The 27,347-nt window shown below is 39.8% G+C and overlaps 1 protein-coding gene across 3 annotated transcripts in view; it reads left to right on the top strand.

The window, feature by feature from the left end:
* Positions 1–27,347, top strand: part of asic1c (acid-sensing (proton-gated) ion channel 1c) — a 186,918-nt gene that overhangs the window by 7,656 nt on the left and 151,915 nt on the right. For 2 of the 3 annotated variants that reach the window (XM_015956710.3, XM_015956709.3), the window contains exon 1: positions 2,171–2,879. The exons of the other annotated variant lie outside the window; for it this stretch is intronic. In XM_015956710.3, coding sequence (XP_015812196.1) covers positions 2,325–2,879 — 555 coding nt within the window. In that variant the 5' untranslated portion in view covers positions 2,171–2,324. Of the gene's footprint in view, positions 1–2,170; positions 2,880–27,347 lie in introns of those variants that run through there. 3 annotated transcript variants of the gene reach the window in all.

Genomic DNA, 27,347 nt, shown 5'->3' with positions numbered 1-27,347 from the left:
ATATATATATATATATATATATAACAAACAAAACCGGTATAACACCTGCATATATACAACATTGTTCACAATTATTTTTCAAAACTAAGCACTAAAGATTATAATAATGCAGAGAAGCATGTATTTCTTTCCAATGTACTTTGGTCAAGTACCAGATTCGTTCATATGATCAATGATAGATTTCTTTTCACAGTCCAGCATCTCCTTGGTAAAGACTTGTTAGTTTGACTGTTTGTACATAAAGACCTTTTAAAACTCATTGAAGGAACTTTTGTGCCAAATGGGCAGTGCAACATCCATCACAATGTTCCTTAGATTAATCCTTTGTCATTAGTCATGACTGTGAATGCAAATGAGAGCAAAGAAGAGGACAATAGCAACCCATGAGTTAAACACAAATCAATTAAAAATTCAGATCTCTAAGGCAGATTAATGACATTTTGACACTTTTGTGTCATGGTGTCGATGAAGTGATCCTTTTTGAACTTTAGTGTGGGTGGGTTTTATGTAAACACATGGCTGTCACCTTGTTTGAAAAATCTAAAACCTAGTCACTATTTCAGTGAATCTCCTCTAAGATTTCCAGATCCCTGTCGTCAGGGTTTATGTTACATTTCCTGTCGGTTGCGTCGATGCATCACTACCACTGTCTTTCTCACTTTACACACAAAAGTGCTTTGTTGCATTTTCATATGAATTTCCTGCCTTTGTAGTATGTTGGTGGGGGGTTACGATGGTCTACATGCTTGGTTACAAGGGCAGAATATTGATTAGATCTGTGGTCAAATCCTCAGCCGTCCACCTATTGTTACATTAAAAAGGAACCCCTGGGAAGCCAATGAATAATAATCTTGTTTGGTCCTTGGAGAAATTACAAGCTCCCTCCAAAAGGGTGTGGAGAACTTTTAACCTCAATAAAATAACCAACACCATTACTGGCCAAGGCTCTTGTGCAGCAATGTACCATATCTCAAAAGAGCTGTAAGAGAGATCATTTAATCCAACACCAGGTGATTTTAAAATTTTTAACAAAGGGTTCAAGCTAAATAAACATGTTTTAGAATTTTTTTTGCCATTAAAATGTTCAAATATTTACATCTGTAACAATTTATGTTAGATCAATCATTTATTTTTTACGTCAGTGCAATAAACAGCCAACCTGTGGCATTGTTAAAGAGTCAGCATTGGTAGGGCTGCTGGAGAGGACAAGAGAATAACAAAAGAGTGAGTGTGGTGTCCAGATTGAAAGACGTTCTCTTTGAGGACAGACTCACAAGCAAAGCAGCCATTCAGCAGTGGGATGGATCCTGACTACTAAAAAGGAAGAGGGAGAGAGAGAGTAAGAGAGAGAGAGGGAGACTGAAGAGACAGGAGAGAGAACAAGAACTGGGGGAGTGGTGGGAGAGAGATAGGAGGCGAGAAAGAGAGGCTCCACACAGCAGAATATAAATCTGTATGTTAACAGGACTAAAGCTCGAGGCTCTGTTGACGCTGCTGGGGGTGGTTGTCAAGAAAGAAGAGGTGGTCTTCTCTGTTCTGTGCAAATAAGGAAGTGGAGCCCGTGGAATCTGTGAACGCCGGTTGTCTAGCACAGTGGTGGGCTGGTCGGAGGTCTCTGACCCCCTCGTTTTTATCCCTTGGAAGAGAAAAGAGGAGCTAAAGAGACGAGAGAAAAGGAAAGGTGGCAACGAGGGACGCGTGAGCCGTTTCTCTCTTTATTACCTTCATTCAGAAAGCCATTGCATCCCATTATCAAAGCGATGTAGAGGCATGCTCTACAATTGGAGGAGGAAGGGTCCCATTGACTGCTGAGGCTTAGCACCTCTTTCCAAACGCTAGCCCTTTTCATCACACACCCCTCACATCGCCCATATCCTTCCGTCTGCTGGTTTTCTCTGTTCTCTCCTCTCTTGTCCCTTGTGTTCTTTTTCTTTTTCATGCGACTCGGGAATCGCCAAGCGTTGCGTTTGGTAGAAGTGGGTTTTTCTGTTATTGTGTTTGGTGGCTCCGCAAAGGACAGCTGAGCAGGGAGTTGGAGAGACGGCTTTGGAGAAATAACAAGAGCAGACTGAAAGACAAAAGGGGGACCTGGGGCTCCGGGAGCAGCTGACAGTTAATGGCATACGAACTGTGATGAAAAGAAAACTGTTACTGAGTCTGACAACCGTATCAAGGTGGCTATTCACTGAGAACATTACCACTTCTTGGAGGGAAAAAGAAGCAGCGTACCAAACATTTCTGCTGGTTTGATTCCGCTGTTCTTGTTGCTAAGCAAAGCCTCTAACCTAAAGTTCTTGGAGAGTATTGAGCATCACTCTACAGCCATGAAAGGAAACTCGGAGGAAAGCATTGAAAGTGCCAAGCCCTCCAACTTGCAGGCATTTGCCAACATATCCACCCTACATGGCATGAGCCACATATTCGCCTATGGCCACATGACATTTCGTCGTTTTCTTTGGACTCTTTCTTTCCTGGGTTCCCTTGCCTTACTGCTGCTGGTCACCATGGATCGGGTGTTGTATTATCTTGAGTATCCTCATGTCACCAAGTTGGATGAAGTGGCTGCAACAAACCTTACCTTCCCAGCTGTCACCTTCTGTAACCTCAATGAGTTTCGCTTCTCCAAAATCACCAAAAATGACCTCTATCATGTCGGGGAACTCCTGGCGCTCCTCAATAACCTCCACCAAATAGCCAACCCACACTTGGCTGAGCCGGAGGTTTTGGCAGCTCTAAAAGACAAGGCAAATTTTAATAAGTTCAAGCCCTCACTTTTCAACATGACTGATTTTTATAACCGAACAGGTCATGACATCGATGACATGCTACTGCAGTGCACCTTTCGAGGAGAGGACTGCTTGGCAGTAAATTTCACCACAGTAAGTCACCAGACTGTAATTTTGCACAGTATGTCTTGTTTTATTTCCTGTCACTTCTGACAGTTCGCTGCTTTCTTTACATGCTGATAAGCTTGAACTGAGTTTCCGTATAAATTGTGTCATTTATTTTAAACCAATGCCTGACATGAGTGAATTTGCAGCTCTAAGATAAACCAGTGTGGGAATGATTGTTAAATTTTGTGTTTGCACTGATAAGCTTTGCTGCCAGAACTGCTCTGTGTCAGTGCCTAAAGCTTGAGATAAAGCAACTGTTCTGAGGTGAAATGCTGCCTTGCTCATTGATCTCTGAAGGCGGCTTGGTTTCCAAGAAAACAACTTTTGAGCTTTTTTGCTTGCATATCACTGCAGCTTGTGCGTTATAAATGTGTTGTACTGAGATCAGATAATGGTTATGCATCTTAATTGAAGTACAGGTCACTGCAATTACTTCTTAAAAATGAACTTTAAGCACAATCAAGGCTGTCTTTTATTCCATCTCAATGTAAAAATTTGCCTGCTATACGTTAACTGTTCCACACATTTTTCAGGTGTCAGAGAAAACAATGAAAGTTAACACTCTTTGCAGATTATGATGCTGATTTGTCACAATGCATTCACACTGCTCCCGCCTCCATGTGTGCTCCCTCTTCATTCATTGTGCAGGATGAATGAAGCCCACTAAAGTCAAAGAAAGCATTAAACCTAGGGTTGGCGCGTGCCCCATAAACTTGACAAAATGGCCCCAATTAATCACTGAATCAATCTGCATTGTAGGGATTGCAGTGTGAACTGTATTTAGGGTTTAGATTAGGTGAGTGTAGTATCCAGGTTAATGCTCTTCACTGTTACGTTGGCTGAGCCAGTTTGGTGTTATGATGGACTGGGTTGAATTTGGCAGATGATGCTACCTCTAACAGTAAAAGTTGCCACCACAAATGGTTTGTGCTTGGTGTGTAACTGTGTTTTAATGGGAGGAACCAAGTTTCAACAGGATTTCTACTACAATGCAAGGACCAGAAATCTCCAAACAGAACATTTCATTCTGTGGTGTCACTGATGAATGGGTTCGACATGCAGCAATAGATCATGTGAGGTTCATCAGTACAGAAAACCCCAAAACCTCCCACTACACTTTGTTGCATGAACTTGGCTTGTTTGTTTATTAACTGAATGCACTGAGATGCTCTGACTTAAGCTCATAAGTTGTAGGATAGACTTTGATTAAACTCGAGGAATAAATTAGAGTTGGAGTTGCAGGAATGATATGCCCTCAGTAATTTAGTTGCGTTGTTCTGTGCTGTGTAAACAGTGCCACAGATACTGCAACCATAACTTTTGTTACGTTTCTTCTGTGCTTCATCTTTAACTTTTATGTAATGTATTTTAATGAAATAACATTTATGTTTATGTTTATTTATTTGGCAGACGCTTATATCCAAAGCAACTTACAATTTATAACCTATAGGGCATGTTGTGATCTGTGGGGGGAAGCGGAGTACCCGGAGGAAACCCACGCGTGCATGGAGAGAACACGCAACTCCACCCAGAAAGGCCGCAGCCGAGTTTCGAACCTGCAACCTTCGTGCTGTGAGGCAACAGTGCTAACAACTGTGCCAACATGCAGCCCATAGCCTAGTTTGCTGTCATCAATGCTGAGACAAAGTTTCTTCTGGCTGCTTATTTATTTTATGTTAAATAAGAGTGATAAAAAGCAGTTTGTCACATTTTTCTTGTTTTGACATTCTTCCTCTGTCCATTTTGTACACAATCGATCAATCAAGTTTAGTTGTAAAGCACTTTCCACAACCATGGCAGGTGACCAAAGTAGAGGGCTGCATTGGGATTGGGTCCCGCCGGGTCCCGCGGGACCCAACACAAATCTCGCGGGAGCGGGCGGTTTGAATTTTGCTGCGGGCGTGAACGGTCGGTTAAAAAAACAGTGCGGGATCGGGATAAGCATGATGGAGTCGGCAACTGACGTTGAATGGAAGCTAAAACAAGGTCTTTATGACATGAAAATCAAGCAAGGCAAGTCAGACATTTGGAGGAGTTTCTCAATTGTTTGTGACAAAGCTGGAAACGAATTGGACTTTGTCAGTTGCGACAAATGCGCGAAAATACTCGTCTACAACGGACACAAATCCGGTGTTCTGTCCAGTCGCCATACCTTGTCAGACTGGCATACCCAGATTACACAGTATGCCTGTCTGACAGATGTTGTCAGTCAGACAGGCATACTCTGTCAGATCGTCATACCTTTTTTTTTTTTACAACGGTATGACATCCTGATGGGTGGTTTTACCTGTCAGATCGTCATACCTTTTTTTTTACAACGGTATGACATCCTGATGGGTGGTTTTACCTGTCAGATCGTCATACCTTTTTTTTTTTTTACAACGGTATGACATCCTGATGGGTGGTTTTACTCGTCGGATCATCATACTTTCTGTTTTTGACAACGGTATGACATCCTGATGGGTGGTTTTACCTGTCAGATCGTCATACCTTTTTTTTTTTACATTGGTATGACATCCTGATGGGTGGTTTTACCTGTCAGATCGTCATACCTTTTTTTTTTTTTACATTGGTATGACATCCTGATGGGTGGTTTTACCTGTCAGATCGTCATACCTTTTGTTTTTGACAACGGTATGACATCCTGATGGGTGGTTTTACCTGTCAGATCGTCATACTTTCTGTTTTTGACAACGGTATGGCATCCTGATGGGTGGTTTAACAGTCGGATCGTCATACTTTCTGTTTTTGACAACGGTATGACATCCTGATGGGTGGTTTTACCTGTCAGATCGTCATACTTTCTGTTTTTGACAACGGTATGACATCCTGATGGGTGGTTTTACCTGTCAGATCGTCATACTTTCTGTTTTTGACAACGGTATGACATCCTGATGGGTGGTTTTACCTGTCAGATCGTCATACTTTCTGTTTTTGACAAAGGTATGACATCCTGATGGGTGGTTTTACCTGTCAGATCGTCATACTTTCTGTTTTTGACAAAGGTATGACATCCTGATGGGTGGTTTTACCTGTCAGATCGTCATACTTTCTGTTTTTGACAACGGTATGACATCCTGATGGGTGGTTTTACCTGTCAGATCGTCATACTTTCTGTTTTTGACAACGGTATGACATCCTGATGGGTGGTTTTACCTGTCAGATCGTCATACTTTCTGTTTTTGACAAAGGTATGGCATCCTGATGGGTGGTTTAACAGTCGGATCGTCATACTTTCTGTTTTTGACAACGGTATGACATCCTGATGGGTGGTTTTACCTGTCAGATCGTCATACTTTCTGTTTTTGACAACGGTATGACATCCTGATGGGTGGTTTTACCTGTCAGATCGTCATACTTTCTGTTTTTGACAACGGTATGGCATCCTGATGGGTGGTTTAACAGTCGGATCGTCATACTTTCTGTTTTTGACAACGGTATGACATCCTGATGGGTGGTTTTACCTGTCAGATCGTCATACTTTCTGTTTTTGACAACGGTATGGCATCCTGATGGGTGGTTTAACAGTCGGATCGTCATACTTTCTGTTTTTGACAACGGTATGACATCCTGATGGGTGGTTTTACCTGTCAGATCGTCATACTTTCTGTTTTTGACAACGGTATGACATCCTGATGGGTGGTTTTACCTGTCAGATCGTCATACTTTCTGTTTTTGACAAAGGTATGGCATCCTGATGGGTGGTTTAACAGTCAGATCGTCATACTTTCTGTTTTTGACAACGGTATGGCACCCTGATGGGTGGGTTGTTCAGTCAGATGTCATACCTTTTGTTTTTGACAACAGTATGACATCCTCGATGCTCAATGCATTTTTTTTAGAATTAGGTGAAAATAAATTTGCGATACACATTCATCAGTACATTTTTTTTCCAATGAAGCTCACCAAGTTGGTGCAATGGCAAAAGAAAGCAGAATAGTTGATTCACTGATTCCTGTTATAAAGAGCAGTCTCCATTTGAATAAAAAACTGAACATGAAGAACTTAAGTTATAAGAAAGGGAATACAAACTTTATTTCCAAGTAAAACACACACACACACACACACACACACACACACACACACACACACACACACACACTTATTGCAATTCACACTTTTTACATTTGAAAAGGTCAACAAAATGGGTGGCACACTCTTTGTGAGTCCATCTTGGACAGAAGTCGCACTGTATCTATGAGGCAGAATGGAAAAAAATTAGTTATAAGTTCATGTTTAAAGCATTGGAAGTATAAAATTCTATGGCTGTGTTTTTACCATTTCAGTGACGTCCTTGCATGTGTCATAGTGCAACATGTTGCATGAAACACAGTAGTCTTCCACCTTATCTGTAATATAAAGATAGACAAATGAGAATTTCTTTGAACACAATCAGACTAAATATAGCTAGGTAAATGTAGCAGGATGGTCTCACCCACACCTGATTTCAATGAATTGTCTAATTATCAGCAAAGGGTATTGTGTTTGCCCCTTGGCACATGCTCCTTCTTGCTGCCACTGCTTCCAGGTCACCCATGACTGTGCTGAGTCTTCATGTCTGTTTTCACTGACTACATGAAGGGCAAGTTGTTCATGCCTCTGGTAGGCTAGGGTTTTCCCCCCATTACCAGGGCTTCATGATTTAAAAGTGCCAAACTGTTCTGCTTCAACCCAACTGTCTAGCTTGAATTTTAACTAAAAAAATTGCTCGTTTTGAATAATGTGTAGTAATCGTGACACTTACCATGTCCTCATTTAACACATCCATATACCATACCTGTAATCCAATATTCTATTACATCTCAAAATGTATCCTTTGTGCATGCACAAACTAAGTCTTGTCTGCCATACACCATGTCCAAACATCTTAGCTTAATCCCAGAGGGTTAAAGAGACAATATTAAAAAATAAGAATGTGTAAATGACAGAAAATGTATGCTATATGTATTTTTCACCTTTGCATTGCAGCAGTTTTGTTGCAATGTCCATCCTGTCCTGGAACATTTGAGCAGGTGCAGTGCTACCAGACTGCAGATCTCCCACCTGCAAGAAGCTTTCTGCAAACTACACAAAAATTTTATCTTAAATTTCAAATCTTATTTACAAAAATTATTGCATTTGTATTCTTGGTACCCTCAAAATCAAGACCCCGCAACTGCTGGCATCGGGCTGCAGGCCATGCGGCAGAGTTTTGACCTTCCAGTTGCCCTGTCTGGCATCTTTGGCTCTCAAGAAATTCCTATGTAGTAGCATAAAAACTTGAATTACTGACATTGTTAGCACAATAAAAGCAACTTAGGAACCGACTTATGGTGACCTGATTCACACTACCTCCAATTACGGAGAATTCTTCTTTGGTAAATCCTCTCATGGCCAAGGGGGTCAATCACAATAACCTCCTTGTGATCCATCCTGACAAGCTGTTCATTAAGTATGACATCTGTTACTTTTTAAAAGTATCCACATGAATATTGATTGATGTAGTTCTGGGAACAAAGATAACATACCACTAAAATCCATTGACCACCGACATTTACAGGGCACAACCAAATCGAGGCTTCTGGGAACGCCATCTTTATAAATGACAAAAAACATTGTTAGTTTTGATTAATTTTTACTTAGACAGGAGTATAGCATAGCAAATACTTACTTTTCGAAAAACCCTGTGCTGCCCTAGATGAAATAAAGATGATCCAATTACTGCATCCATGCGGTATATTGGTATCTGAAATAAAACATAATTGTGTATGATTTAATCATTACAAAATGCAAATAATGGATATATATTTTATGAACAAAATATCTATACCTTGCCTTTTTCCACAATGAGGTGGAGATAAGCATCTAGGATCTTTTAAAAAAATAGCAGCTTTAAATTATTTTCTAGATCCACAGCATTGGAAAAATGTGTATTTCCAAGAGAAAGTAGTCTTACTTCATCTGACAGCCACCCATGTCCACATAGTGTACGAAAAAGATGTATCATACAGTTTGTATGGACCAACCAGGGCTTCTATTTGGCCAGAGTCTTTCAAAGACCAAAGTTTAAGTACTGCAAAAAAAAAAAAAAAAAAGGTAAATATATATATATATATATATGTATGTATATGTATGTATGTATATATATATATATATATATATATATATATATATATATATATATATATATATATATATATATATATACATACATATATATATACATTCACACACACATTTTTTAGGAACAAAGGGAATTTGTGAGCAGTAGCAGGCAGTAAACAAACATGCAGTGAACGAACATGCAAATAACTGACCAACCGGTCTGAACCAATGGCCAACAGGGCCAAAAACTTTTTTTGGTTTGCGGTACTACTGCACCTTGCCGCTGCAATGTTTTCTGGGACATCATGGGAGGGGGCGAAGGAGATGTCTTGAAAGGGAGTGAGGGCGGAGTCTTGGGACGGGGTGAGGGAGATGTGCAAAGAGGTGGTGAGGGAGTTGTCTTGGAATGGGGCGAGGGAGACATGCTCAGAGGGGGTGAGGGAGATGTCTTGGGAGGGGGTGAAGGAACCCTCCAGGGAGAGAACGAGGGAGACATGTTTGAAGGGGGTGAGGGTGATGTCTCAGGAGGGGGCGAGGGAGATATTATGTGAGGGTGTGAGGGAGACATCCTGTGAGGGGGCGAGGGAGACATGCTCATAGGGGGTGAGGGAGATGTCTTGGGAGGGGGCGAGGGAGACAACTTGGAAAAGGGAGGAATCACCTTGTCGGAGTGCTGATTTTGAGTTTTCCCCACCAGATGTGTTTTGCCCACGTACTTAATAACTGACTCCCTCTCTTGATTCTCACTTGATTCAAGTTTTTGAATTTTTGTTGGTGGTTCATCTGGCCCAGCTTCCTTGTGTCCCACATTGCCTCTTTTGTAGGGCTTTAGGTGAGTGATGCTGTGCTTTGTTTTCAAGTGTTTCCCTGTCATAGTTGTCAGCATAGCAGTCTTGCCCAAGAGTTGCTGGATTGTGTATGGGCCAGAATAGTCACGCTCCATCCTGGCTCCTTTTCTACTTCTTTTTCTTACATTGTACAACAGCACCTCATCCCCTTCTTTGAATGTAAAATGTTTGTATTTTTTGTTTGCCCTATTTGCATATGCTTCCTTCATTTTCTGTTGAGCCACTTCCACATTTTCTTTTACCTTCTCATCTCGGTCCTTTTGTACTTTTTCTTGCTCATTTACATATTCGCTGTATTCCGTTGGAAGGATAATAGATGACAGCTACATTGCAAAAACAGATCATGTTTTTGCAATACAAATGTTACACATTTAGACACTGTTATAAAAACATTACTGTTAAAAGATTCTATGTCTGAAAACGATTACAAGTATTTACAAAATCAGCATGTATATTAATATGTTAGTACAAAGGAAGATTCCAACATAACTCATGACAGGCAGACTTACCGGCATTTCAACAGGAAGTTCACATGGGAACCTTGCCTCTCTTCCATACATTAGGTAGAATGGTGAGAATTTTGTTGTGGTGTGCATTTTGGACCTCAGTGAAAACAAAGTGGCATCTAGATACAGATCCCAATCATCCTGCCTTTCATTAACAACTTTTCTGAGGGCCCTAGAAAAAAAGAGTTTCATGCTTCAATAAGAAATACTTGAATTTCAATACATCTTTGGAATATTTATTCTCATTTTCTAGTCACAAAGCCATAGATGAATGAATACATGCAAATTATTTTAACTCAGTGAAGTCTGAGACCTAACTTTACAAAGTACAAATACAGGACATGTTAAGCTGTGGCAAGGTGGTGAAACAAGGGCCCGGGCGGGATTCGATCCCCAGTCTCCCGGGTGAGAGTCATGCATGCTAACCAGTCAGCCAAAGGGAGATCCGTTTGGCTGGCTGGTTAGCATGCATGACTCTCACCCGGGAGACTGGGGATCGAATACCGCCCGGGCCCTCGTTTCTCAACCTTGCTTCAAAGCTATTGTCAAAAGAAGTTAAAATAAGACACTGCTGTAATTGTTTTCTCACCGTTTAATGTTGTCATTTGTTTTTTCATCCAATCCATTAGTCTGCGGGTGATATGCTGCTGTCACACTCCTCTCAATTGAAAGGAGCTCACATAGTTTGCTGTTGATCTAAAAAAAAACAATGAGGCACATTATAATTAGTTATTTTACAGATTTGACTTTTAGGCCAATTAAAAATTTATATTAAACATAACTTACTTGATTCACAAACTCTCGCCCTTGGTCTGTAAGAATGCACAGAGGACAGCCATGCCGATAAAAAATCGTGCATAAATTTTGGGAGACTTCCTCTGCAGACTTGGTTTTCAGAGGGAAAGCCTCCACCCACTTTGAAAAATAATCCGTGGCTGTCAATATGTACTTGTAGCCAGAAGGGGTCTGGGGAAGCGGACCTGTCAGATCCATTCCGACCAGCTCCCACACACCAGATACCTGTTGGTGATAGATTAAATGTTTATGAACAGAAGTAACATAGAAGTAATAAACTAACAGAATTACAATGGACAGTCACCTGATGCAATCCAGTGTTTCGACTACCTTCAGTGGAGGTCCAACTCTTTGGCAATGGTCACATTCAGACAGCTAGAAAATGTATTTTGTTTTATGAAATTTATAAATATTGTATATTAGAGATTGCTAACAATGAGGGAACATACCATTTCTCAATGTCTGCAGTCATACCATGCCAATAAAATTTAGAACACAATGATTTGCGAGTTTTCACAATGGCACTGTGTCCTCCCATTTTTGAAGAATGGATTTCCCTAAAGTTGGTCCAAGCCTCCTCTTTTGATTTAATGGCTTTTCGCCTAGGCAAGGGTCCAAAGAATAGACCCCCAGCTTTATTGAAAGAATTTACACATTAGTCATATGGCGTATTATCAGAAAATGTGATGTATGCATAAATCTTAACAACTTACCATGAATGCTGAATTTAGAGGCATATTTCCTTAGGCTTTGCCTTTGTCCTTTGGTGTAGTGCAGCGGATAGGAACCCTTGGTAAGGAGATTAAATATCTCATCCCATCTGCCTTCCATTTTACTGTAAAAAATGAAAACAAGGAAGTAATTTGAAAATTAAAACTTCTGATTTAAAAAAATAATTATACAGTCAATTATGTTCATATACACTGAAAACAACCACATGTTGAGGAAGTAAATTATTATAAATATGACGAGGCAGCATTCAAACAATTTTTTACTTCTAAAATGTTTCTTATCTCAAGACTGAAGACATTTATTTGCCATTTGCACACGGATCAACAGTCCCTGCACATTGGAATTCAGTGTTGTATGTGCACATAGTCCATGGAAGGAAGTGTTATTCCTATGATCCTCTCTGCAGACTTTATGACTCTTTGTAGAGCTTTCCTCTCTGTCTGTGTGGTATTTCCATACTTATACCATTCTTATCTGTGTGCTTCCTTACAAAATTATGATTTACGGGTAGATACATAAAAGAAATATGGTTTTTAACATGTTTCACTTTAACAGAGACAAATCTTTTTATGTGTTGGTTTATATCTAGATATTTTTCTGCTTCCTGGTTTGTAGTTTTGAATCACATTCCTGCGTTTTTAAACAAGTAGCAAAATAGTTTAAGCAAGCAGAAATAAAGTATAAAAAACTCACTAACATAGTAGTCAGACATGTTATTTAATCATATTTCTAGTCAAAAACAAAACTTTTTCAGGAGGAACACGGAATTAGAAACATGTTCATATTATATGAATCTATTAAAATAGCCCCTTTCGTCTTTAAAATGCTGACTTTAATTTCCTCACGGACTGTATAATTGTTGGTCTTGTATTGTTTTTTTTACTTCTTGTTACTATTGATATGTTTCATAGCCGTTACATGACGTTCAGGCATCAAAGTTTAGTTGTTTCATCAGCGATTAAATTACGTGCAGAAATTGGCAGTCAAAAAAATGCACTGCACACTGAAAACTGTGACTAAAGTACAAAATATATCAAATAATGTGTTAACATTAAAGAATATAAATGAATTACTTACATTTTAGTCGTAGTTTCACTTTTTCGCCGATCTTTTCTAGTCCGTATGCTCATCTGACGCCTCTGTAAAACGTACCGGAGTTGTCGAGTAATGCGCATGCGCGCACATGCGCATTATCTGCAAGTATGCTCCTCTGACAGGTATGCTGTTCTGACACAACACCGGCACCTCTGGGTTGAGGCGGCACTCCTGCTCTGTTCTCCCCGGTCAAAGTAAGCTGCTTTTCAAGGATAAACCACTTCTCCCTGCACAAATTAAACAAGAAACTGCTGAGAAATGTGTGGAAGTGTGCTGCGCAGACATACGGCCATATGATTTTGTTGCCGCGAAAGGCTTTGTTGACATAGCGCAACATTTTGTTAATGTTGCCGCTAAATATGGCAAATTTGATGTAAAAGATATTTTGCCTCATCCAACCACTGTATCCAGACATGTCGAGGGGCAGCAACAGCGCTGCAGGCGTCAGTGGCAGCAGAGATAAGGCCGATCATTGAAACGTACGGAAGCGCCATCACAACAGATATCTGGACGGAGGATTATCATAAAACGTCATTTATATCCGGCACCATCCATTATGCAAACAACAACTTCAACCTAGTTTCCAGGGTGTTATTTGCTGCTCCGTTCAAGAGCAGTGTGTCAAAAACAGGGGAGAATATCAGGAACCTGCTCTTCCAGAAACTCCGTGAGTTTGGAATAGATGCGACACTTCTGTCTGGCCATGTTGTGTTTGTCACCGACCGTGGAGCCAACATAGTTGCTGCCCTGCGTGGATACACAAGGCTGAACTGCAACGCGCATATCCTGAACGTCACTCTGTCTAGTGCATTTTCACCAGGCGTGTTGGATGAAACTGCTGAGCTGTCTGAACTGTTGACCAATGCAAAAAAAACTGGTGAAATATTTCAAACATTCAGGTCTGCAAAACAACTTGAAAAATCTCTCAAGCAGTCAGTCGAGACCCGATGGAATTCAAATTATGACATGTTGGATTCCATACTTCAACAGCATGAGGAAATCTCCACATTACTGCTGAGCAATAACCAATATGAAAGAATTGTGCAGATCAATGGAAACACTCTGAAAACAGTAGTTGCATTTCTTAAGTTATTTAAGGATGCTACTAATGACCTAGAATCCGACAACTCCACTCCCAGCGCATCACTTCCACTGCCGTGGTCTGTGAGACTCATTGAACACTGCCAAGCTGCATCCCACGAGCCCTTGCTCTCTAAAGTCACCAATGTGTGTGCCTCACATCTGGAAGAACTTATGGGCACCAGTGACACATCTGCATCCCCTCTCCACATGATGTACAGGATTGCAACACTGCTGACTCCTAAAATGCGACTGCTACGGATGCTGCCCTCAGACGCAAGAGAAGATGTAATTAAAGGTATGCTGCCTAGCTTTTTATAAAAACAGAAAATGGCATGCAATGCAGTTATAATTAAAATTATATTTAAAATGAATTTTAAAAATAGAAGGAGAAATAAGAATGAATGAGAGGCATAATAGCTAAATGAATGACACGAGCCATTTTTTAAATAAATATTAATTAATATATGAATAAAATCCTTTTTTAAAGGCGCAAAGGATATTATTCAGAAGATGCAGTTTGACCTGGTCCCAGCCACAGCAGAGGATGAGCCACCACCAGCCAAAAAGCAAAGCACAGAACGATTCGCAGACTGGGAAGATGACGCGCCATTTGCATCAGCGCCAAAGTCGGTCGATGATGACATTTCTGAATATCTCACCTGCCGGCTCTCTGACAACCCAGACCCAAACAACGTGCTTCAATGGTGGAAGTTCAACAAAGAGCGCTTCCAAGCGCTCTCAAAGCTGGCGCGTTTCATTTTCAGTATCCCTGCATCCAGTGCGCCTTCAGAGCGCGCATTCAGTGTCTGTGGGCGCATCTTGGAAGAGAGACGCACAGGATTGGGACCGCAGTCGGTCAGCCACATTCTCTTCCTTCACAGCAATATTCCAACCAAGTGATTAATCAGTAAATTTAATTTTTTGGTTTTTATAAGTTATCTTTGTTATCTATTAGTGTTATTGGAGCCACTCAATCTGTTGCTATTTGTTAATTAGGTGCCTGTGTTACTGTGCGGCATGCCTAAGTTTGAACGTTTTTATTTTATTTTATTTTTTCAAACAGAACACCTGCAACATATGGCAAAAAACTTTAAATCTGCTGTTTTTCATGTTTATACGGTACTTGTTTTGCAAAGCGGTCTATTTTATGTACAATGTGATTGTGTTAATTTTTTATACACATGTATAAAAATGAAGTTATTAAAAGTCACTGCGCTGTGTTGTCTATATGCCAGTTGTGTCAATATTTCTCATTCAGGTCTCTTAGAAAAGAGGCCTCGATCACTGCGTGATTACAGAGGAGAATAGAATATGAAACGGCCTTGATTTTCCTTTAAGCACCACACAGTAGCTCCTTTATTTATTTATTTTTTTAAGAATTTTATAATTTAAGTAGTGAGGAGTTATTTGAAATCGCATGCGCTGAGGTGTCACCGGTGATCCTGGTGACGCCTCGGTGTTTAATGGTTAATCCTGACCAAGACGTGCAGGCCTGAGAAACGAAACAAGGATTCATGTGGTTTCCGCATCCAATAAAATGACATGTTTTCTCCAGAACCAGAGAGGACACAAACTCAATACATCTCTTTTATTGTGAGGTAATAATTTCTCCGGGTTTTGCGGTTGCGGACGGGATTGGACATGCACACTGCGGGTGCGGGCGGGAGTGTAACACACACATTGCGGTTGCGGGCGGTAATGGTCAGAAATTCAGCGGGAGCGGGCAGGAGCGGGATGAAGAAAACAGTCCCGCGCAGGGCTCTAGACCAAAGTGCTTTACAGGACATAACAATAAAATATATAACATAAAACCAGCGCAAGTATAACATACAAGTAAATACAACATATAGAGTAGGGCTGCACGATATTAGGAAAACCTGCAATATTCGATAACAGTGCTTAATATTGCGATATCGATATTACTCACGATAAATGAACAAATACTAAAGTATGCAGTGTTGATGTCGTCTGGCGTGTGACGTCTGCTCTGGGTTCAAAGCAAACAAAAACGAATGCATGAATTCCATTACAACATAACATTTTTATTGCAAAACTATGCAGCTGCACCTGCTACTGTATTAGCAGCAAAACAACAAACTGCATGCATGCAGTTTCTCAGTGACTTTAAAACATCACCTCCACCATAAAACTTTTTCTGATGCTCCAAATACAGAAAAACATCCCTTACCAGGGTTTTTAGAATAAATAAAAAAAAATCAGAAAATAAGTTTAAATGTTAAATAATAGTTAACATCACTTAATGCAACAGCAAATTCTCTCATTGTTACTGAACATTTTCTCCACTTATGTGGTTATGATATAAGGCTGTTGCTGCAATTAGAACGTGATCTGTGCTGGGCCAAACTAGGAGAATATTCAGATTTTCTGAGGGAAAGAGAAAAACAATTGTCTACCTTTCAGAAGAGGAACTCGCAAAAAAACTACATGGAAAATATGTGAAAACGTTTGTTTTAACCCCGAATTGAACAAGTTTACCTAGATCTTTAAAAGCAGCTCAGATGATGAAACTGCAACTATGATTCTGAAAACAAGCTAACAAACTGAGCTAGCTCCTCTTAAGATAACCGGCTAGTAGAGCTTCTGACTGACATTTTATGTGCAGCAGCAAATCAACTATCCTCATTAACAAGGTTATAAAAGCTCATAAATGAAAAATCACTTTGATGTGTGGGGGAACTTTTCCAGGCCCTCTTTAGCAGGTTGGGACTGGGAGGAGAGTGCTGTAGCCTTTTAGCTGGAAGCTAACCGGAGCCTGGTGCTAACATCACCACCCGGAGGAACACTAGTGACATGGAGGTAGGTGGGTTGGTTCACCGGCACGTGTTGGAGTCAGCCTGGTTATTATCAGCTGCTTAACGACACCGAGCGGACTCACGTTCACGTTTGAAAGCAGCGCTGATTCCAGAAACCTCAGCACAAAGTGCATTTGTTAATCTGAGCCAGCATGACGAACAAGAGAACGGCGCCGCTAACTCAGTTCGGGTATTGAGTTCCATCCATCCTAAGGGTCTATGTAGGGGTCATGTGATTGGCCGCATATCAGAAGGACTACATTTGATTCGTCAAATAATACTTCCGCATAAAAAACAGCGCTGCTTTACAAAAAGCTGATGTATGACACGGATGGAAATGTTTGAACCAAACATTTATCGCCGTTTTTGCCATGCTTTGCGATGGGCCTATCGCACGTCCTGTTATCGCGATGACGATAATTTTTTGATATATTGTGCAGCAGAGTGACATAACTAAGCCAAAGGGAAAGCTAAAAAACGAGATTAAGAGAGCCACCAGAGGATAGCTACTGATAAAAAGCCTTGCGCATGAACAAAGACAACTTAGTGGTCAAACACATGTCATCAGGGAGTTTGTTCCAGACTGCTGGAGCCGCAACTGAAAGAGAGTGGTCACCCCAGTGCTTGTATCTAGATCAAGGGACTTCAAGAAAAGGCTTCCCCGTTGATTTAGTGGGCCGTGTTAGCCGACGTATGGACAAGGCGTCAGAGAGATAGGTAGGACTAAGGTCATGGATACTTGTGAACGTGAACATTATGCTTTTGAATTGTATTCTGAAAAACACAGGAAGCCAGTGCAGTTGTAAGAGAATGGGAGTAATATGGCTTCGCCTAGGTCTGTTAGTGAGGAGACGGGCTGCGGAATTTTGGACTAGTTGAAGACGAGCGATGGAGGACTTGGATAAACCAACATACAGGGCATTTCAGTAATCGATGCGTGAGCTTATAGGGGCATGAATGACTTTTTCCACTGACATACAAAGATCAGGGTTTTTTTGTCACCCCCTTTTGGTGTGTGTGTATATATATATTTATATTTATATATTTATAAGTCATATCTTCAATAAACCGTGAAAAAAATGTTGTGACTTTTATAAGTGACTGGCTTTACAGTCTGCAGAGCTGATCAGCACTCCTCTCTGCTGTGACGGGAGACTCGTTTGATAGCGACGTTCATTTTTTATGTCTTTTTAATTTGTGTCACAAATATTGCAAATTGGGAATACCTTCATTTACATGTTTGTTTCCAAGCAGCGCTCAGGAGTGTCTTCACCAACAAAAATTATTCATGCAAAACTAATTACTGTTGTACCGCTTGACAGAAAGCGTCAAGTAAGCTGGACGGAAAAGTTATGAAATATGTTGTTTTTCTGCTTGACAGTTTTATGTTTGGTAAAGATGGTGGTCCAGATAGCTATAATTCCTCCTGGGTGAGATTGAATAGCATCAGAATCGAATAATCTGTTTGATTCTCATTTATCATTGTGGCATGTTGTTTTAGGGGGAGTGTTTTAAAGCAGTGAAGAAACACATGCATTATATTTTCTCAGTGGGCAGAAAAACGTGTTTGTCAGATCTCAGATAAATGCCAGTATGAAATAATTGTTTCACTGAGTGTTTGGTGCTGTCTGATAATAATCTCAAAAAATAACTGTGAACGCTTGCTGCCTATTTACAAAGAAAGTGACTGAGTTAATAACCTGCTTCAGTGGAGAACACCCATCCTCTTTATTAGAATTAATCAAATGAAAACATAGAACCATGATATTAAGACGATTTGGTAAGTTGCATTTGGTTGATTACATCTTGTGATTTTCTTGTACTATTATGTAAACAGTCACGATTCACTAGAAGGTTACCGAAAATGTTCAGTTATTCAGATTCTGTCCACCGACACGTAGAGAAAAAGATATTTACATTGCAAAGGGCTCTGAGAGTGATGAGCTTTGACCTTGAATAAAAGATGGAAGAATCCATTAATTCCAGATTTTGATGCAGTTTGAAAACAAAGCATTGAAAATGTTTTGCATCATAATGGATGGGAGGCCAAGGGGAGACTGGCACTTTGTATTTCAAATGCTATTAGCCACTAGTCCTGATTTCTGTGAGGAATATTTGATTAGTTTGATGCAAAAGGTGTTTTTTTTTCAATCCTGAGACCCTTTTTAAAACATCAATTAAAATGTGCAATTTTGGATATTTTTCTGGAGCATTTTTTTGCCCTATTGCTTTAAATATTCTTCACACACCAACAGCAACCAATACATTAAATATTTTGTTGAAAGATATTACTGTGATCACTTTGAAATGTACAATCCTGAAAAACCTCCAATCATTGTGAATTCCCCATTCTTAATGATTGGATCATGATCCATCCATCAAACTGCCCTTTGACTGTCCCTCCCCTCTCTTCTTGTACTCCTCTAAAGTTGTGATTCCATTAGCACTTACTCAGCCCGACTGAAATACAGTCACTCCAGCTGGATGGCATTCCAGTCAGTAAGGGGTACCAGGTTGCCGCCGACTTCAGTTCCTGCTTCGATGTGGGTCCAAGCAACTGTCTCAGTCAGAGACTGTCTCAATGATTTGCTAAGGGGTGGAGTCACTGGTTGTTCCAGAATTTTCTGCCTGATGCCTCACTGCCCGCAGCCTTTTCTGGGTTCAAAGTCTGAGCAGCCACTGAGCAGTATGTTGATTATCACCAAAATGGCTGCCGTTGTTGTGTTGTTTTTGTGTGATAGATCACTTTGTGCTTGCGAGTGCTACCCCGCCTCCTCGCTTTGACAAACGCACCCACCAGAGCCGTTGTAATGGAACACCATCCGAACCATGTAGAGTTGAGTAGAGTCACCTCATACATTGGGGTTGCTAATTTGTTGCTTGGCAAAATCGTGCCATTGCTGTAGGAACCCCAAGCTACCACCTTGTGTGCCGCCCATGGTGACGGACCAGTTGTATTTTAACACAGCCTGTTCTGTGTCAGGTGGCAGAGCTGCCTGTTATTGCCTATGTGTGTGTCTGAGAGAGAGTAGGTTTGGGAAATTTTGACTAGTTGATTGTAGCTTAGATGCTATGATTTTGAAGTTAACCATATTGCTGCTAGCATACCAACTTACGTATATACCTATATTTAAGTAGGTGTATTACATTATGAGTTATGGCAGAAAAGGTTATGCTTTATAGTTGACAGTATCTGTTGCGTCCGGTGTTACACCCTTTTATGCGACCATGAGATTGTGTGACACTAGGAGGGAGCCTAAAGAAATGAGGTAGGATCTTTTTGAATAGTTTTTATCTTTAAAACTTATCAGTAACACTGACATGTTGTTAGAAAACAGATATTTTATGTTTGGTGTGACACTTTTCACATGTACAAGCACAATGCTATTGATGTCTTTATGGAGATATTGTCTGAAAATGTGCATCATTGTCTCCACTGCATACTCTTCTCTCTGTGATGGGGAGTTAAACAATTGATTTTGACCGCTGATAAAAGCCTGCCAATTGTTCATTAATTTGGAGCAGCATTGTCCTTCCCATCTGCTATGTGCGTGATAGTTTTCAAAATGTCCTTCCCCATGGGAGATGGCATCCTAAAAACCAAAAACAAGAAAAAAATGACATTTTCACAAAAATAATAAAATAAACCGTACCAAGAGACTAGCCTACATGGTTGTTTCTTGTCAAGATTGTTCTAAAGGTCAATGGACTATTTTTTTCTTACAATATTTAGGTTACATTATTGCTTGTTTATCCTTTTATTCCTCCAAAACATGTCCTTTTGACACCAATTTAAAAAGGAATTGGTGCAGCATCCTGAGCTTAGAGGTCTAAGACAATTTTGATTGCTTCTATGCAAAATACTCTAGACGTAATCTCCCCATTGGTGAAAAAGTCACTCTTTGGGCAGCACTGACATGCACTGTGGAGAAGGGTCAGCCATGAGGTGACTGGTTAAACATTTGGACTCAACAGTGTTTCAAACATTTCGACCCGCTGTCACAAAATTTCTGTGTTTCTTTAAATTTATCGACATGTTGGATTTTAAATAGTTCTGAAAACCTGAAACGTGGTGCATGTATGTCTAAAGGCCATTTTAAGTGACATTTTATTGTTTTTCATGTTTTTAGTCTATTTATTTTTTCCCATTGAATACAAAAGACATGATCAAGATCAAATCATGACAGCTATGCTTATTTTCAGCCCCCCAAAAGAACAAGCTTCTGAAAAAGGTACATTTAATGGAAACGTTTTCATGAGGTTTGAAAATCTGTTAATACTATAATATAAATTTGGGAGATAAGTACTTTTTTTGCAAGTTTGAGTCATTTTCCTCACATGTGTGTTTTAAGAAAATGTCCATTATCCACTGAGATTTACTGTCTGTCCGAGACTCTTATGTAAATGGCACCTGAGTTGGTAGCAGTCTTTAGGTTGTGATCAAGAGGTTGATTATCATAATCTGAGGTTTTCATAGATGTATTTCTCTTGTTCTTGAGCCTTGACAGGTCATGACGAGTTGTTCTTAGCTGTATATCTTCTCATTCTTACAGAGACCGTAAAATCAGTATTCATCATCTCATTTTTGCTGCAGCTCAGTTTTTAAGATGAGAGTCATCTTTCATCTTTACATCCAGATGACAGCAGGCAGCCATGGGGATGGGGATAAAACATGGTTACAGCTGAGTTTGACATAATGGGACTTGTGGATCAACATGTGGATTAATAAAGTTTTTTGGCAGAGGTTATAACATTTGAGGGCTCTTTTTTTCTAAACTGATACCTGAGGAGGAAATTACATTTTTCAAGCAATGCTGTTGGTAGTTATGGTGCAAATGTTGGTTCAGTTGAGGTAAATAGGGTAAAATACAAAACACATTCATTATTTCATTATTCCCTTCTCAGCTGCTTCTTCCTGGTCTTGTTGGAGGCGATATGCATCTCCTTCTGATATGGAAAGACCTTGGGATTTTCAGGGAGATAATGGCTGGGCTTACCTGGGGACCTGTGACCTCAAACATCTGCAGCATAACCTTGTTTAATTTGAGCAAAATAAGTGGATGGTTGGATGAATAGAAAAGAAAATGTGCAGTTTGTGTTACTCGGAAGTCTTACTGATCAAACTATTAGGACTCTTGTCAGTGAAAACAAATGCACTTAGGATATTAAGGACCAGTAAATTACTAAGAAGCTGGTTTTTATCCTGATCGTGGTGGGTGCTGATTGGCCGTGCTGCTGTAGGTGTATTTTAGAAGTGTTTGGCATCAATCACAAGAGTCTTAGCTGCCCAACAGAATGCCAAATGTGCACTTAGTGCATGTTTACCCAGATAAGTTCACTTGAAAATAGCCATAGGTTAGCTTTCTGAATAATTTCTGAAAATTGTAATTTTTAGCATTTCACTATGCATAGCATATTTTCACCAGAAAAACTTGAATAAAGCATTATTATGTATTAATATTTTTGTTTCTGACTGCCTGATGCATTAATGTCTGCTTCTTTTTCCCATTACAGTTCGTTTGAAGGATTTAGTACATTTTTTGCAAAGTTGTTGAGAGGTCATAAAAGCAGATTGACTAATGACAGTGATCACTTGTACTCAGGTTTGTGCAGCTCTAATGAAAGGATGCAACACACGAGCCACGCATAGGATGCATTTTGATGATGATTGTAAATAGTTCAGTCTTCCATGTTGGTTAAAAAAAGTCGTCATGCTCAATTGAACTGAGACCTCATGATGAAAAAGGCCTTCGTTTGGACAAGCTTAAAGAACATTTTAGAAGAAAGCATCCAACATTTCAGCATAAAGCACCAAATAAAAAAAACACAAAGCGGCTCCTGAATATTGTGCAAGTGCTTTAGATTAATAAACTGATTAGAATGTTACACTATGTCATGTAGGGTTCAGATTAGGTGAGTGTTTCTCAGCGATCTCCGCTATGCGTGTAGGTTGGCAACGTTCATGTCCCTTTAAGCAGCTGTACCACCTTGAGTCACGTACAAATGTGACACAACGTATTACATGTGACAGCCCCATCTAGTGGGCAACTTTTGCTTCTGCGCATACCTGTAGTTATCGTTCGTTTATCGTTATCGAGGTGAAATCCTCAATATATCGTGATATTGATTTTAGGCCATATCGCCCAGCCCTAACTGAAGGACCATCAAAGTCTGAGGCGTCACGCCGAGGTCACATCCTTTCTGCTCCTAGCGACAGTCACAGCAATATGGTGTAAAAGTAACCTGAAGTGTATTTACTGCCCCCTAGCACCAGGAAAGTACACTCTGCCACTTTAAATGCACTCTTCAAGTAGTCTTTAAGTCTTCATTGTTACCCCAATTGAATTTTAGAAGATAACACAAAAAACATCCTGACTTTGCCTTGGCACTGGCTGCTCTGAAACAGCAGCTGATGCACTACGGACACAGTGAAGGCAATTGACAGTGTCAGTAAAAAAAAGAATCAGTTGCTCAAATGAGTCATGTTTCATGAATTTTTGAAGAGCTAGTGAGACATTGGCAGGGTGAAACCGACACATTCTTTTTAAATTTAGGAACAGATGGAGTAAAATTATGGAACCTGCATATCTAACACAGGCTATAATAAAAGAAAATCTGATCCTTACTTGTTGCATGGTGTTCAAACATCTTTTTGCCCTAATTACAAGAGAGGTTTGTGTATTTTCTTAATGTTTACAAGAGAACTTTTGAATCAGCATGTTGTGCTGGTTCCTCAAATTGCAAGCAGTTGCATTAAGTTATTAGTTTAATAACCGAGCATCAATTTCAAATAATTTATCAAACATAGGCTGTCAAACTAAAGAGTTACACTGGAGGCAAATAGATATATTTTGTCTGGTGAGTTACCTTTCAGTTTGTGTGAGTAGATTTATAGTGATGTCTAAGTTTACAGGATTTACAAGCAACAATGCACACGAACGGCTTCCTGAAAGCAAAGTTTATGCAGACAGAGCAGTTACTTTGGGTGGCTTAAGAAGGGCTGAGTCACCACCGAGATCAGATTTAGAGGTTCAGTTTACAAACTATCCTCTTTAAAAAAATCTTCATTTTGACACCGATGTCCCTGGAATAGACAAATTTACAACAAATCCCCTTCCACATTATTTGATGCTCTTGAACGTATGAGAGGGAGAGACAATGTCGCTGAAAGAAAAGTGTGTGCGTGCTCGGTGTAAGTCAGTATTTATAGGTAAAGGAAGAACTGTCAGAAGCCTTTCTCCTGGCAGTTGCTTCATTTAATGTAGCAAACCAGATCTAAAAATAAATGTATGACACTTCAGGAAAATATAGGCTGTTAAAGGGGAAAAAATATATATTTGAAGCTGATAGTTAGGAGAAATGTGCAGCTTTTGTGGTTGAAGTGAAATATTTTCTGAGTTTCAGTTATTTAAAAGAATGAAATGTACACATGCACACTATTTGCCTACGTAGAATAATTGTTCCTTGAAGATCTAAGGTGAAGTTTGTGATTGTATTTGTTATTTCAGTGCACGATGCTAACTGCTGTTCCTGAAGGCACCTTTTTGCCCCGAGGAGAAACTGTATTTATTTTTAAAAGTGCCAAATGTAAAAGCTTCATTGAAAGGTGTAAAACACCAAACTGCTGTTTTTGTGCACATGCACATCTACGAAGAGGAATCAGGCTGTGTAACAACCACTGGTCACCCCTTACATCACCGGCTGCAGGTGAATTATGTCGCTCTGTAGACGTATGTGACACCAGATTGAACTACACTAGAAAGGTAATACATCACGCTTAAATCACCAGTGTACTAAAGAAATTACAAGGAGAGATTTTAAATCACTTAATGATTTGATTTGTTCTAATAGCTGACCAACTTGGTAATCTTCATCTGACAACCCAGCTGATTAGATGTCTTGTGGAGCCAAATCAGACATTAGTAGGATGCAAAAATCTGCTAAAGGCAGGCTACATGTTCTGGAATTTGGTTATTAGTGTTTTATTGCACATTCTTTTCATGCAGAAGGCAATTGTTTTCTAAATTTTCTCACAATTAAGTTATAATAAACTGTTTAAACAAACCTTAGCTGCCCAAGTTAATTTAAAAAAGCCCATAATATATTGTAATGGCATAAAAAAGCTTGTTGTGTCGACCAAGCCTCTAGCTGTGGTCACATAATGAGATGAATACATTCTTAGTGGTTCAACTTTTATTTATTTATTAGTTATTACAGAAAGTGTTGCCACTTTTGTTTTCCAGTCACTTTGTGTTTGGATTTTACTTAACTTTAAGATAACAGTAAATTTTTATCTCTGTCAATGCTGCTGAAGACACACCTTGCCAACATATCAGCGTTATACTGAAGCCACGGTGTCTTATGAACGAGCCGTGGCGGCGCGGTGGTACCAGAATTTTGCAGCATTTGTTCTGACAAGCTTGGTAGTATAATTGAGGCAGTGCAAGACTTGTGAATGCATATTATGGCAATATTGGTGCAACAGAGAGAGGTGTCAAAACCTGCTCAGTGGTCTAGTGTCCGCCCTGGGACTGACATCGGGGTTCCAATCCCGGTTGGGTCATACCAAAGACTTTATAAAAAATGGGACCTAATTCATTCCTGCTTGACACTCAATTTTAAGGGGTTGGATTGACGGGTTAAACCAGCAAATAGTTCCTGAGCGTGGCCGTGCCTGCATCTCACCACTCCCCATGGGGATGGGTCAAATGCGGAAGACTTATAAACGACCCAAGGCTCCTTGATGCCGGCTCGGCATTGCGGAAAATTGGTTGCATTGTTTTCTAAATGAGGTTCTTGATATTTGTACATCTCACCATGGATTGGATAACACCAATGCAACTCTACCACTGACTGTTTGCTGTGCAACGTTGATATTTTATCTCCACAAATAACTCAAGCCTGATGGAGTTCTGCCGTGTGGTGGAGTTGCTAATGCTAACGGATAGCCTGCACTGTCTGAGGCATTCTCTGCTGTTTGCAGGATGCAAAACCAACAACAGCCTTCCCCGTCGTGAGTCAAAATGGGTGATTCCATGAATGTTAAGTGACAGTGTGATGTAGATCTTTCAGGCTTTTCTAATCCTAGCGTTTCACCATCTATTTTCTATCAGAAGCGAATGCAGGAGACAGATGTAGAAGAGTATTTTATGTTCAGCCAGCATGAAACACTCAGTGACTTGATTGAAATCAGAAATAATAATTAAAAGGTTTTTCATTGAAGCCAATTTTTAAGTTGATTATTGGAGACCATAAATTTGTTTGGTAGCTGTGTGTTGTTCCTGTGGTGCATTGGAGACCTTGCATGGTGCTCTCTTTCCCGGTGTCAGATAGCAACTCTATGGTATGGTGTTGAGCAAGAATAAGTAGCTTTAATGTTATTTTGTCTTCTTTTTGTTTTTTGTTCCCACCTAACTTGCTTGTTCTTGTCTGCATTCCAGTCAGGGTGCTTTCAGCAAGCAAACAATCTCTGCTCAAAATTGTTTCGCATCAGAGTTGACATTCTTGAAAATAAGCACAAGTCATTACAGCTTATGGCTTCTGCTGCCGGAAGGTAAGTCAAGCCTATTATTCTGTTATATCACATCTAAACAACTTAAGTAAATAAGGTGAGAAGTATCTGCATTGCTCTGCACTGCATTTCTGTGTCTTGTTCATCAAAATCATAACTTTTTCAAACACGTGATCAGGAAACAAGGGATGCTGCACACAGTGGGATCATGGGGTTCCTGCCAGGCAGAAAGTACGCACAATTATTCAGGCTTATATTTACTTCACAAGCAGAATAGTTTAAAATCTGTCCTAAAGAGCTTGCACCAGTCTCCACATTGGGTGAAGTATAACAAATCAATCAGTAACATTTAACTAATCCTACTAAGCAACATTAGAAAAAATCACATCCCCTTAATGACAGAAGGAATTTCTCTCCAAAGACTTGTATCATTTCCTCCACTGATAATGATTTCTCAACCATGGCCAGAAATTGTCTTCAACCGTAATTGGTTTGGAGGTAAACCAGTGGCTCTTGTCAACAAACCAGTCAAACCAGTGTTCTTTTCATAACATAACATATTTATTGATTTAGTCTCACTATTGTTATTAATAATTGTCTTAATTTTTTGAAGTTAACATCAAAATGTGTTTTCATGATTGTGTTTAATAAAGTGCAAAGAAAAAAAGGTTTTGTTTCGCCATATAGAGAATATAGAGTTCATTATGACTAGATGATTGGCCAAGCGTAGGACTTACGGAAGTTACGATACCACATCCGTAAAAGTTACGTTAGCACATTGACACTGAAGATTTTGATTGGTTCAACACCTTTTGGGGAAAAATATGTATTGGCAAAGGAAACATAAAATAAAGGCAAAAATATCAACTAATAAACTGAGACCCTCAGCAGCTCTTGATTTTGATGAAATGGGGCAAAATAAAAAGAAATGAACATTATTGGAAAAATAGCAACATTTAGAATGAATGAATAAATTTATTTACAGA

This window comes from Nothobranchius furzeri, chromosome 11 (assembly GCF_043380555.1).
Source record: "Nothobranchius furzeri strain GRZ-AD chromosome 11, NfurGRZ-RIMD1, whole genome shotgun sequence".
Classification (NCBI taxonomy): Eukaryota; Metazoa; Chordata; class Actinopteri; order Cyprinodontiformes; family Nothobranchiidae; genus Nothobranchius; species Nothobranchius furzeri.
Note: the sequence above shows the minus strand (reverse complement) of the source record. Positions and strands in the feature narration are given on the sequence as shown.